This window comes from Anoplophora glabripennis, unplaced genomic scaffold (genome assembly GCF_000390285.2).
Source record: "Anoplophora glabripennis isolate ALB-LARVAE unplaced genomic scaffold, Agla_2.0 scaffold941, whole genome shotgun sequence".
Lineage (NCBI taxonomy): Eukaryota > Metazoa > Arthropoda > Insecta > Coleoptera > Cerambycidae > Anoplophora > Anoplophora glabripennis.
In genome coordinates, this window is record NW_019417042.1 from 75,063 (window position 1) to 87,831 (window position 12,769).

The 12,769-nt window shown below is 33.6% G+C and overlaps 2 protein-coding genes across 2 annotated transcripts in view; one reads left to right on the top strand and one right to left on the bottom strand.

Moving 5' to 3' along the window:
• Positions 1–27: 27 nt before the first annotated feature.
• LOC108915203 (gastrula zinc finger protein XlCGF57.1-like) lies at positions 28–3,873 on the bottom strand. Its single transcript, XM_018721178.1, has 5 exons — positions 3,733–3,873; positions 2,800–3,685; positions 2,544–2,744; positions 2,326–2,493; positions 28–1,047 (listed from the first exon to the last, which is right to left on the bottom strand). The coding sequence occupies exons 1-5, from the start codon at positions 3,844–3,846 to the stop codon at positions 584–586; spliced, it is 1,833 nt and encodes a 610-aa protein (XP_018576694.1). The 5' UTR covers positions 3,847–3,873; the 3' UTR covers positions 28–583.
• Positions 3,874–4,072: 199 nt separating this feature from the next.
• Positions 4,073–12,769, top strand: part of LOC108915202 (WD and tetratricopeptide repeats protein 1) — a 16,325-nt gene continuing 7,628 nt past the window's right edge. The window contains exons 1-10 of the mRNA XM_018721177.1: positions 4,073–4,278; positions 4,345–4,547; positions 4,609–4,720; positions 5,358–5,548; positions 5,603–5,801; positions 6,014–6,307; positions 6,369–6,472; positions 9,143–9,323; positions 9,398–9,605; positions 9,669–9,865. Coding sequence (XP_018576693.1) covers positions 4,345–4,547; positions 4,609–4,720; positions 5,358–5,548; positions 5,603–5,801; positions 6,014–6,307; positions 6,369–6,472; positions 9,143–9,323; positions 9,398–9,605; positions 9,669–9,865 — 1,689 coding nt within the window. The 5' untranslated portion in view covers positions 4,073–4,278. The remainder of the gene's footprint in view (positions 4,279–4,344; positions 4,548–4,608; positions 4,721–5,357; positions 5,549–5,602; positions 5,802–6,013; positions 6,308–6,368; positions 6,473–9,142; positions 9,324–9,397; positions 9,606–9,668; positions 9,866–12,769) is intronic.

Here is a 12,769-nt window from a genome sequence, read left to right on the forward strand (position 1 = left end):
GATTGACTTGAATAAAACTAAGTGAAATATTAGGATGAATAATTTTATTCAGAGATCATGTAAATTTTGTGTTGTGTGTTTACAAAGTTGAAGAGGTCAATTGAAAAATAAATCAAGGAGCTGTTTAGTGCGACAAAAATCAGAGACACGCCATTTATGGCCACAACTATGCACCTCTTTTCTTGAAGTATGTATGTCAGCGACGATTCCAGACGTTCTCAATAAGTTTTAATAATTTTGATTATCATTAATTTTAACTGTTGTTTTACAATTTCAACAATTCTGATTATTGAAAATGCATCCTATCTACCATTGAAAAATTCTCTCCAAGTTTGTAAACACATAAATATGATGTACATGTAAGTATATAGTAAATTAATTCTACATAATTTTTAACTATTAAATGTTGATTTTCATGTAAAAATATTTTGTACAACTAGTGCTCTATATATATTTTACAATAAAACATGAAAATATGGCTAGAAATTATCCCCTTTACGACTTAAAACATAAATGGCAAGCTTGTAAGGAAAAGGTGGACGTAAAACAAAAAATATTTACCTGACTTTGTATAGAATTTCAGTTATAGAAATTCTCCGCTCAAATTTGTGAAAGCGTCCCTCACAGATTTGCTACACACAGCCTGATGCGCCTCTGCTTCAGCAGAACTCTCAAAACTGACAGAGCACACTCTGCAAACGTGGGACTTTATCTCAACGTGAGTTTTCAAATGGGCGGTACGATGGGATCCGCTAATAAAACTCTTATCGCAGTAGTGACAAGGATAAGGACGTTCACCCGAATGAGTCCTAGAATGGATTTTTAACGATTCCAAAGACATGAACTTCTTAGAACAATCGTTGCAGCTGTATTTCCTGTCTCCCGTGTGAGTGCGTTTATGCTTAGCCAGTTTGTTGGGAACGTAGAATGCTTTGTTACACACGTCGCAAACGTGGGGTTTGATGCCCGTGTGGGTACGCATGTGCGCGGCGAGGTTTCCCGTGGTGGTGTAAGCCTTCCCACAAACGTTACACTGCAGTGTTTCACCTGAAAAGAAATTTTTTCAATATTTCTGATGCTGCAACATTTTATTTATTATAATATGAAGATGAGACAGTTGCAGCAGTTCACGAAAACTTGAAGCAGAAAACAGTATCGAAGTTGCAACTGGCAACGACAAGGTACATAGATCACAGTACAACAACCCGAAAAACCATAATACTTTAAATATTCAAACATTATGTCAAATCTGATAAATTGAAAATTAAAGTCAGAGCAAAACACTTAAAAGGTTGTTAATTAATAATTAATTTTTTAAATGGCTACGCTAATTCATGACGTCATTTAGTGCGATCAAAATCAAGACGATGGAGACATTTCGTCTTTTTTATTACTGGTAGTTTCCATTTGGATTCAACGAGCAAAATCGACCTCTACGATTTTTTTGTTTTTCCAAAAAAAATGTTTGGAGCTCTGTGGCGCCATGTCAAAATTTACATTGTGACGGCATTATTCCGAAAATGAATATGTATATTTTTTTCAAGGAGCCGTCATTTTGATCCAATTCAAAATCCCTTGAAAAAAATATGCATTTTCATTTTTGGAATAACGCTATCACAATATAAACTTTGACATAGGGCCACAAAGCTCCAAAAACGTTTTTTGGAAAAGCAAAAAAACACGGTTCTCATAAAATTCAAAGTAGATTCATCCTAAAGTTCCACAAAAATCGAAGAGTCCAAAACTACCGACTGCAAAATGGCCCTTCTATTAAACAACCAATAACAAGGAAGATACACATTAGAATTAGACAGGCCGAAGGCCGAAAGACTTTCGTCAATGCTGTAATAAATAAATAAAAATTTCAAGTTTTTAATAAAAAGTATTTGTTCCTATTTTTTAAAAGCACTGTGTTTAGTGTGTGAATCTTAATGTCAGTGATTTTTGACATGAACTACATAATCAATCCAACTGATGACAACAGGGAGCTAGGTGGACAAAAAAACAAACGGGTAACATTAATTCGGCAAATTTCACTACTTTCTGCTTGAAATATTTGTTCAGCATGTTTGTGTGTCTTCATTGTTAAATTTCTGTGTGATATCATGAAAAGACATGTATATGAATCAAGAAAGTTGAGATTTCACAATGACGGTAGCTAATGGCGGGGTAGGAAAAATGATTAAAAAAAAAATAGTTTCCACAATGGAATAAAAGAAAACAAACATGATGTTTCTAAAGATAAGCTCTGTATAAATATGACCCCCATTCAAAATTATTGATAAAAATTATTAATAGAGTTGTGCCAGCTACGAACATACTTACCGTTGTGTACCCTCATGTGTTCCGCAAGTTGGCTACCTTGGGAGTATTTTTTACCGCAAATACTGCAGAGATGTGGCTTGTCTCCAGTGTGGGTCATAATGTGAATCGTACACGCGAATTTCTGTGTAAATCTTTTAGGGCACATTGTACAAGCGAATGGTCTTTCACCTAAAATACAATATTTAATTGTATGACAAAGGTAGATAGTTTCCTATTACCTGTATGTAATCGTCGATGATTGATAAGTTGTCCGTTGGTCGTGAACATTTTTGAGCAGATGTCACAGGAAAACGGTTTCTCCCCGAAATGAGTTTTCATGTGATAGGAGTGAGCGTTGCTTTGGGCAAACTTGCGATGGCAAATGTGACATGTATAAGGCTTATCGCCAGTGTGTAACCTCATGTGACCCTTTAAATTTCCTAAAAAATATTTATATTTTTTTGGAATAAACGCAATTACTTACATGGATTTTACCAGAGTTGCTGTAGCTTTTTCCACAAATTGTACAGGTATGTGACTGGCCGCTATGTTTTTTTATGTGGACGGTTAACTGAGATTCCTTTGCAAACTCCTTTTCGCAAACGTTGCATTTATATGGTTTTTCGATTATGTCAGAATGGGTTCTCATGTGGCAGGCAAAGGCTCGCCCTTGAGTAAAGCGTTTCTCACAGATGTTGCACTGGAATGGTTTATTGCCCGTGTGAGTCCCCATATGAGCCGTCAAGTTTCTGTGGTTCAAATAGGTTTTATTACAAATGTTGCAGATTAATTCTCGAGATTTATCGGATACATTCACTCTTTTCTCTGTATGTTTTACAAGCATATGGTCTATTAGAGCAGCATTATCTGAGAACTTTTCTTGGCAAACCGAACACAAGTGTGTTGTTTCTTCAATTTTTCTCTTATGAAAACTACCGTGTTGCAACTTATTGTGCTGTGTTAATTCATATGAAGAATTAAACGATTTCAGACAAGTTTTACAATTGACGTTTTTTTTTCTATGCACTCGCATGTGTAGTTTTAATTGGTTTAATTTCTGAAAGGTGCTTGAGCAATTATCACATTTTAATTCTGTTGGGTCTAGTTTGTTTAACGTTCTACTTATTATGTTTTGTTTTTCTTTTATAACTTCATTCCCATTGATGGATTCCACTGAATTGCAGCCATCGACATCATCAACACTCTCAACTTCGTTTATATCACAGTCTGGGTCATAGTTAAAAATTTTATTTGAATTTGACAAGTAGCTTCTTAGAACCTTGTCCGATTCTTCACATTGCTTTTTTAATAAATAAGCTTTTTCTAATAGTTCAAGACAAATTTTACAAACAGAAGAAGGTAATCCATCTCCCTCTACGACCTATACGTAATTATTAGTACAAAATAACAAAAGTAGGAAAAATATACCTCTATCGAAGCAAATGCCTTGATCTTATTTGATACATCTTGACCTCCTGACTGAAATATTAAAATTCCATTATTTTGGAGATGTGTCATACATATTCTACATATGGTTTTCATATCATTCACAGTCGGAGATAAGTTATTAAAAACAATTTTTATATTTAGATCTGTCATTTTTCTAGGGTTAGGTAGAAGTAAACAAACATCAAACATCAATGGTGCCACTGTTAAGTCCTATACACAGAACATCCCTAAAGTACTATACGTCATTTCCTCTTTCCACTCTTTTGTTTTTTCATATCCGTTTTGCCAACCTCAGCAATTTATAAAAGTCAATCTGTCAGTACGCAGTACGGTAAACATATTTTTATAAAATTAAAAAAACACCACTTTTTTGCTGATTGCTCTGGTTAATCTTTAGAACAAAAACAAATGGATTTTGACGTTTTCAAAAGATTTACATAAAATTGTTGAAAGGGACTACAGTTACATCAGATCCCTGTTTCGAAGAAATATGTTTTAACATCATCAAGAACGAAAAAACAAACCGTAAGTAGCAAATAATCTCTAATAGCTTCCAGCATGTCAACTTTCGTTTTACTAAAATTTGTCTAGATGGAGAGTAAACTGAGAAAATGGAAAAATAAACGCGATATCCTAAAGCTGTTGCAATATAGAGAGAACAGTGCTGAGGCTTCAAAGTTCTTCAAACAACACTCTCAATTCACAGACAGTTTGATTAAAAGGTTAGGGCTGGAATATGAACTAGAAGGCCACCAAGGTTGTGTTAATTGCCTTCAATGGACCCCGGATGGAAAGTATGTTTGATTTAATATTGATCTCATGATGAACGTAAATATGGATAATTATTTTGTTTAGACATTTGGCGTCTGGTTCAGATGACACAAACGTTATACTTTGGGACCCGTTTAGGCATAGACAGTTGCAAGTCATCCCTACACATCATATTGGCAATATATTTTCTGTAAAGGTAAGAACAATGCTTATATCTATTAAAAATGAGCTGTATTAAAAAACAACTATTTTTCAAGGATTAAAGTAATATTTGTTTCTCTAATAAATTTTGGATTCTATCACATTTTAGGGCAATCGTAAGACATCCAACAAAAAATTTTTCTTTCACCACCTTAAACTTTGAACATGTATAGATACTTTTAGGTGAGGATGGTTTATTTCGTGGTATTAAAAACTAAATAATATCTATAATTTTCTGTTCCATCAGCAATCATGTGATATTTGTTTTTCTGTTTTATGTTGGCTTAGATTAGGTTCCTTTAGGTTAAGTTGGGGTAGGTTAGGTAACCTAATCTAACCTAAGATTAGGTTAATTACGTATCTATGATATTCTTTTAATTTTTTTCTTTAATCAACCTGACTTTTTGTCGTTATGGTACTGCAATAAGATAGTATTGACGTGTATTTGCAGAATTTGTTATTTTTGACTCCCTTAAAGTGTTATAGACTGGAATTTTGCTTTTTGAATAAATTTTTATATATTATTTGGCGGTGTCGAGTTACGTATTTTTGTAAACTAAAACTAAAGTAGTGTTTTGTATCGTAATGTATTATTTATTATAATCTAAAGTTATGCATTAATTGTTTTCAAGTTTCTTGGAAGCAATGAGATAGCTACAGCTGCTGGAGATTGCAGAGTCCTCGTCCAGTCGATCCCGGGTGCTATAGCGAAATGCCCGCCTCTGCTCGAATGTAGTTGTCACGTTAATCGTGTGAAACGTTTAGCCACGTCTCCTATCGAGCCTACACTGTTTTGGTCGGCTGCAGAGGACGGACTAGTCATGTAATTTTGTCTTGTTTTTAAAATGGAACGTTAAATTACCCTCCTACTTTTTAGCCAATACGATTTAAGAGAGCAACACGAATGCTCCCGACAGTCTCAGACGAAAGTGCTTGTGGACTTGAGCAACAATTTCGGAGAGGTTAAGTGTATCGCTGTGAATCCGACGAAGCCGTATTACATTGCGGTGGGTGCGAACGATTGTTACATCAGGTTGTACGATCGGAGAATGCTGAAAACGTTGACGTTGGGACAGGTGAGCTGCTCTTAGATTGAAAGTAACCTTTTTCAAGCTTCAAATTTTCTCTTATTGAAATGCAACAGTTTTTTCAACTGTCATAGGTCACTATCAATTCGAGTGAATGCCTTTCGGTCTGAAAAATGAACCCTGGAGAAAATGGGGAGCAAAATATGCTTATAATTGCCACTAAAAATTGGCTTGCCGTGGGTAATAATGCCTCTTTTCAGACTAGCCAAGGCGACTTCCAAAAGTCATCGGAAAGAGAGCCGATGGACCCCAACTGTGTTCAGTATTACGCCGCGGGCCACCTGGCGGTGGAGAACGCCAGCATCACCAACTTTAAGCTGGCCGCGACCTACATATCCTTCAATACCGCCGGTTCGGAGATGTTGGTCAACATGGGCGGCGAACAGATCTATCTGTTCGACATCAACAACACCAGGCACATCAACGAGTTGCAGATACCGCAGTTCAGCAGCGGCAGGAGGAGAAATCCGGTTTATAAGTGCTGCTGCCATCCGGTGAGTTGTAGGAGGACAAGAGCGTCTCTATTTCGATGTTTAATTTGTTTTGAAATTGCAGGAGGGGAACGGGTTTGTCAGTAAAGTGAGAAGCAGCGATTTCACGGAGGAAAACTGTGCCTGTTACTATATGCGACGGGCGTACAAATGTTACAGGAGAAAGTGGTAAGTTGAAGTATTGATTAGTGTTAAATATATTTCTTCTTTCAGGATTACTGTGTTTTTTACCGTTTATTAATTTAAAGCGTAAAAGTCAATTAGCTGATATTTCCTTTAATTCTGTTGTTTAGTTCAACCAAATTACACTTGTAGAAAAAAAAATTGTTACCTGGACTTTTATAAGAGGAAATGGTAAAAGGGCTTATAATAAACCTAAAAAAAATAAATGCGTGAGCAAGGGCGGCGGAGGGTTGATTTGGGGGGTTGAAAAGTTATGAAAAATTGTATCATTGGGATTTCTGGTGAAAGTTGACGTCAAACAAAAAAGTATCCAATACAAAAGTTGTAGATCATACAAAAATCTACAACTTTTGTAGAGGTCACTTTTTAACATAACCTCAAAATTTCCGAGAAAAATGCGAAAAACAGTTTTTTTCTGATTTTTTGTTTTTTATTTCTTATTTCCGCAAAAATAATTTAATTTTGACGAAACTTGGTGAAAGTATACCTTTCTCTGTCTTAAATAACCTCAAATTTTTTTTTTTTCAGTTTCTGAGATTCATTTTTTTCGGTCTGAAACACTTTTTTTCAAAGAAAAATTCTACTTAAAAAAATCATCATACGGAGTTCAGGCGATAATAATTTTTTTTCGTTTTGACATACTTTTTGGTGAAAAAAAAAATCTGTAATAACAGTTCAAAAACATGCTCAAAAATGCAAAAAAAATAAAAAATTACTTGCAACAATGAATTTTTCAGTTATTGATGATTTGTTTAAATTAAAAATACATTCAAAAACTGATTACACCATTCAATTCTACGGAAAAAAATAAAAAAAAACTGTCTCATTGTTTGACCCAAAACTTTATTTTTGTACAGTATTGCTATAAACATCGTCGAATTAATTACAAATGCACAAATGATAAATTATCTCTGGATGATTTGAGATTTCAGCAATACAAAGTATTAACTACAAAGTGTACTGTTGACGCGAAATCCGAAAACCCGAATGAAATATTTTATTATTTCTAATTAATATTGCTAATAGTAGTAAAAAAATCGTTGGATATTCTGTGCGGTATTGACTTTCATACTGTTATGACTTCATTCAATAGATATTTTGAAAGCGTTCAGAGCCATATTCGGGAAAAATTTAAAATTATAGCTAAAACAAACTAAAAACTTTTTAAGTGATTACAATAGTAATATCCTCTAATTCAGAATTAAAAAAGATTTTGTCATAAAAATAGCAGCGACGTATTTAAAAAAATTAACCCAATGATGGCCTCTCGAAGACGAAACGTCAGATTGCAAAAATGTTGACGCCATTGGATAAAGCGAAAAAAGTGGCACTGTAAATATGTAATTTATTTTAAAATTCGTTTTCAAATAAAGCTAGAAAAAATTAAACAATTTTGCAAAATTTCGGGTTTTTCCGGATATCTCCGGAACTACCTGGAATTTTAAAACTTTCTAAACAGCATATTGTTAGGTATAAAAAAACACAACTTTTTTCTAATCTGAGCCACCCCGTATCTCTTACCGTTTCCTAGATCCTAATGCTATCCCATCCTTATCTTGGATACACTGTATATCTATGAATTCATCAAACTTTAAAAAAAATAAGTACACTAATCGATCCTATGGAAAAAATACTGTACAAAAATTTAAATTTAAACAAACTACCAACAATTACTGAAAAATTCATTGCTGCAAGTCATTTTTTACTTATTTGCATTTTTCAGCATGTTTTTGAACTGTGATTACAAATTTTATTATCATTATTATTTTTTTAGTATATGTCAAAACGAAAAAATAATTACCGGCAGAACTCTGTACGATGATTTTTTTAAGTAAAATTTTTCTTTGAAAAAAAAAGTTTCAGGCCGGAAAAAATGAATATCTGAAAAAATTTGTGGTTATTTTAGACAGAAAGGTATACTTTCACCTAGTTTCGTTAAAATTAAATTAGTATATGTCAAAACGAAAAAATAATTACCGGCAGAACTCTGTACGATGATTTTTTTAAGTAAAATTTTTCTTTGAAAAAAAAAAGTTTCAGGCCGGAAAAAATGAATATCTCAGAAACTTCTTGATTTTTTTATCTAAAAAAATTTGAAGTTATTTAAGACAGAGAAAGGTATACTATCACCAAGTTTCGTCAAAATTGAATTATTTTTGTTGAAATGAGAAATAAAAAACGAAAAATCAGAAAAAAAACTGTTTTTCGCATTTTTCACGGAAATTTTGAGGTTATGTTAAAAAATGACCTCTACAAAAGTTGTAAATTTTTGCATGATCTACAACTTTTGTATTAGATACTTTTTTGTCTGACATCAAATTTTTCATAACTTTTCAACCCCCCAAATTAACCCTCCGCCGCCCCTGCTCACGCATTTGTTTTTTTTTTTGTTTATTAAAAGCCCCATTTTTTTAAATTTGATCGGTCTATTTACAATATTTCAATATTTAAAAATTTAATTTTTCATAAAAATTCTTTCCAAAACATAAATTGATTAATTGAAGATTTATCATAATACATTTTTGTGATGGAAATTGCAAATACAACCAGGTTTCGATTTGCTCGTAATTGTAAAACGTTAAAATATGTGCAAGTGCTTCAAAAACGTAAGGCGTCCCCAAAATGACGGTTTACAAGCATCACTTTGTTTTCTAGGACGGGAGATTTGTACAGCGCCGCTCGTGACTACCTCTACGTCACGCAAGTCTGGCCCGACCAAAGGCAGGCCTACATAGGCCTCGTGAAAAGCCTAATTGCCCTGAAATGGGCCGACGAGGCACAAAGGTGGTTGGAACATTTCTGCTCGTCCCATTCTGATTACGCAAACAGTCCCCAGGTAGATACAAAGTTAATAATCATTTCTTTTTCCCAACTAATTTTTTGTTCCGATAAATATGAATGTCGATTTAGGTCAGATGTTTACACGAAAGCTTAGAATCCCTGAGAGCCTCGAACCCCCCAAAGGAAAAGGAAAGTGAAAACTCTGAACACAAGGAGAGATTCTTGAGGAAGGTTGACGAGGCCGAGCAAAGACGAAGACTGGACTCCCGCGATTACGAAGTGAGGTTTTTGGGGCATTGCAATACGACAACCGACATTAAGGAGGCCAATTTCTTAGGTAAAAAAAAAAACAAATCGTTTCGTCTAATTTGTCTGCACGTAATGGGTAATCGGTTTTTAGGTGAAGATGGCAACTATATCTGTGCGGGATCGGATGAAGGTATCATTTTCATTTGGGAAAGGAAACACGCGTCTATTGTGACGGCTTTAATCGGAGACGTTTCGATAGTCAACTGCATACAACCCCACCCCAGTGCCTGCTTCATAGCTTCGAGCGGAATAGACCCAGCTGTCAAATTATGGTCTCCGATGCCAGAAGTAAGTAAATTTATTTTCCAAAGTGGTTGCATATGTAAATTTTTTAAAATACATTAATTTATTAATTTGCTAATAAAACATTATAGGTGAGACAGTTTTAGTGTAACGGTGCCGTTTTAAATGAATTTTTGTGATTTTCAGTTCTTACAAAAGTTCATTTATAACATCGGGAAATTCTGACGTTCGTGTTTGAGAAATGTTAATATTGCTTCCTAAATCAGACAAATCGAACTTAGTACTATGCAACTAGTCAGAAAAATCCTATTTAAGTCATTCCCAGGTCTAAATCGGAAAAATCCAGGTGGGAAAAAACGTAATTCTGACTTCTAAGTCAGAAAAGTTAATTGTTTTAGGTCAGAAAAATCCGACTTATAATCTTGAGTTCTTTTTGTCACAGAAATCCGTCTTGTAGGTTAAAAAAATCTGATTTACAAGTCAAAGAAATGAAATTCCAAGGGATAAGTCGTTTTATAATAATAATAATTAATAATTCATACATAATTAATTTTATAAGTCAGAGAAGTGTAATATTAAGTGCCGAGTCAGAAAAATCCAACTTATAAGTTGAAAGTTCCAAGTGGGAAAAATACAGGGTGTTTCAAAAAGGTGTTGCCAAACTTGAGGAGCGGAAGAAATTCTTTGTACATAAACCCCTAGTCGGAAATGACCCGTTTTGGCCCTGGAGCAATTTTTGTCCAAAAACGTATCGTTATTACATTGACTGCAAAAGGCTTCGGTATTTAAGTAATTTTTATTAAGGATAACGCAAAAACAGATCAAAAAACGGCTAATAGTTGTTTTTTTTTCGATGCAAATCCCCTTCTTCAATGACCACCGCCCTTGCAATTTGTGGATGTTTCTACATCTGGTTGCTTTTTTCTCTTAACCGACAATGGATTGATGAAAATGTTGTTTGGCAAGGTTATCGACAATTGGGAAAGCGCTCAGCTTCTCTAGAGTTGCATCTTACTTCGCCATACATAAGATGCATGTCTGCATACCCTTCAAACATAAATTGGTTCATTTCAACAACTTCGAAGCAAAATTTTGTCGCATACAAAACAATTGTGAAACACGCAATTAGCCCCGATCATTTATTATGTGACAGCTCTGTTCATTTGTTTCGCTATTGCTCGCAGCTTGACACAGATGACATTGCATGGCTAGATTAGATGCGTGCAATAGAGCTTTTATAAAATCAATTTTTACCAACATTGTGTGCAGAATATGCAGTTGGTAAACACTTATCAGAAGAGATAAACGTGTTTATTTTGTTTCAAATCATTTTATTAAAAAAAAAATTACTTAAATATCCAAAGTCTTTTGGTATCAACAAGATAACATTACGTTTTTGGACAATTTCTCCAGGGCTAAAACTGCTCATTTCCGATTAGGGGTTTATATGCAAAAAATTTCTACCTGTATATATCCCCCTCAAGTTTGGCAGTGCCTTTTTGAAATGCCCTGTATAATTTTGAATCCTAAGTAATCCATCATATAAGTCCAAGAAATGTAATATCGAGTTCTAAGTGAGGATAACCTAAGTGTGAAAAATTGAAATTCTGAAAGAAAAACCCGACTTACAAGCAGGGACGTATTTCTAAAGTATGTGCCATGGGCGATTATAATCGGCTGCCCCAGTATCTGTTAGTAAATATACAAAATTATTGTACCTGGATTATTATTATTATTTTTTTTAGAATTTGGTTTTGAAAACTTATATCTGGAAAGTCGTTGATTGTGCTTACAATAGTTTTGAATTATAAATCAGAAATATGTCAGTTTGATGATCTAATCTAAAATGTTAATAAAACGACAATTGTCCTACTTGTAACACTTGTAAAGCCGATTTTAGAACTCTGTGTTACATTTTTCTGATGTATGACTAAGATTTTTCTAATTTATAAGTTGGACTTTTCTAACAAACTCTGAATTACATTTTCCTACTATTATCTTAGAACGTTGGGCTAATAAATTGGATTTTAAAACTCCAAATTACATTTTCCCACTTTATAAAACTTCAATTAATTTTTGATAGATTTTTCTAAGTAATAAATTGGATTTTGCTGATTTAGAACTCAGGTTAATATTTTTCCATGCTCGTAATTTGAAATTTCCGACTTGTAAATCGGATTTTAGAACTGGATTACATTTTCCCAAACTTGTAATTTCGAATTTCTGACTTGTAAGTTGGATTTTTGTAACTCAAAAATTCCAGCTTGTAAATCAGTCTTGAAATCATATTTTTTACATTTGTAACACTACTGATTTTAAATGTGATTTTAGAACTAATAATTTTTCTCATTTATAAATAAGATTTTTCTAATTTATAAGTTGGATTTTCTTGATTTCAAACTCAAAATTTCATTTTTCCCAGCTGTAACTTAAAACTTCTGACTTGCAAGTTGGATTTTTGTAACTCAAAAATTCCAGCTTGTAAATCAGACTTAAAATCATATTTTTTACATTTGTAACACTGAACTACTTGACTTTAAAACTGATTTTAGAACTAACTCATAATTTTTCTCATTTATAAATCGGATTTTTCTAATTTATAACTTGGATTTTCTTGACTTCAAACTCGAATTTTATTTTTCCTAGCTGTAACTCAAAACTTCTGACTTGTCAGATTTTTCTCACTTGGAATTTCAAGTTATATTTTAGTTGTAACTTGGACCTTTCGACTTTCAAGTCAAAAAATATAACGAGCGTTCAAATAAAAACGTGGTCGAAGTTGGCCCTGACACATTGGACGTAGGGAGTAGCTTATAGCGACCAACTTAACCTCATTTCTCAACGAGCTGTATAGCAGCTGTCAGTTTCAATAACGTTAATGACTATATAACTTTATTTTAAAGAATAATCGTGATAACAATAACAAACAATTAAAGGAGCTGCGGAAAG

Excerpts from the sequence above, each read along its gene's own strand:
- LOC108915203 (XM_018721178.1), bottom strand. The coding sequence starts at position 3,846 with ATGAAAACCATATGTAGAATATGTATGACACATCTCCAAAATAATGGA. Across the intron at positions 3,686-3,732 it reads AGGCATTTGCTTCGATAGAG|GTCGTAGAGGGAGATGGATT; the intron begins GTATATTTTTCC and ends AATTACGTATAG. Across the intron at positions 2,494-2,543 it reads TCATCGACGATTACATACAG|GTGAAAGACCATTCGCTTGT; the intron begins GTAATAGGAAAC and ends ATTGTATTTTAG.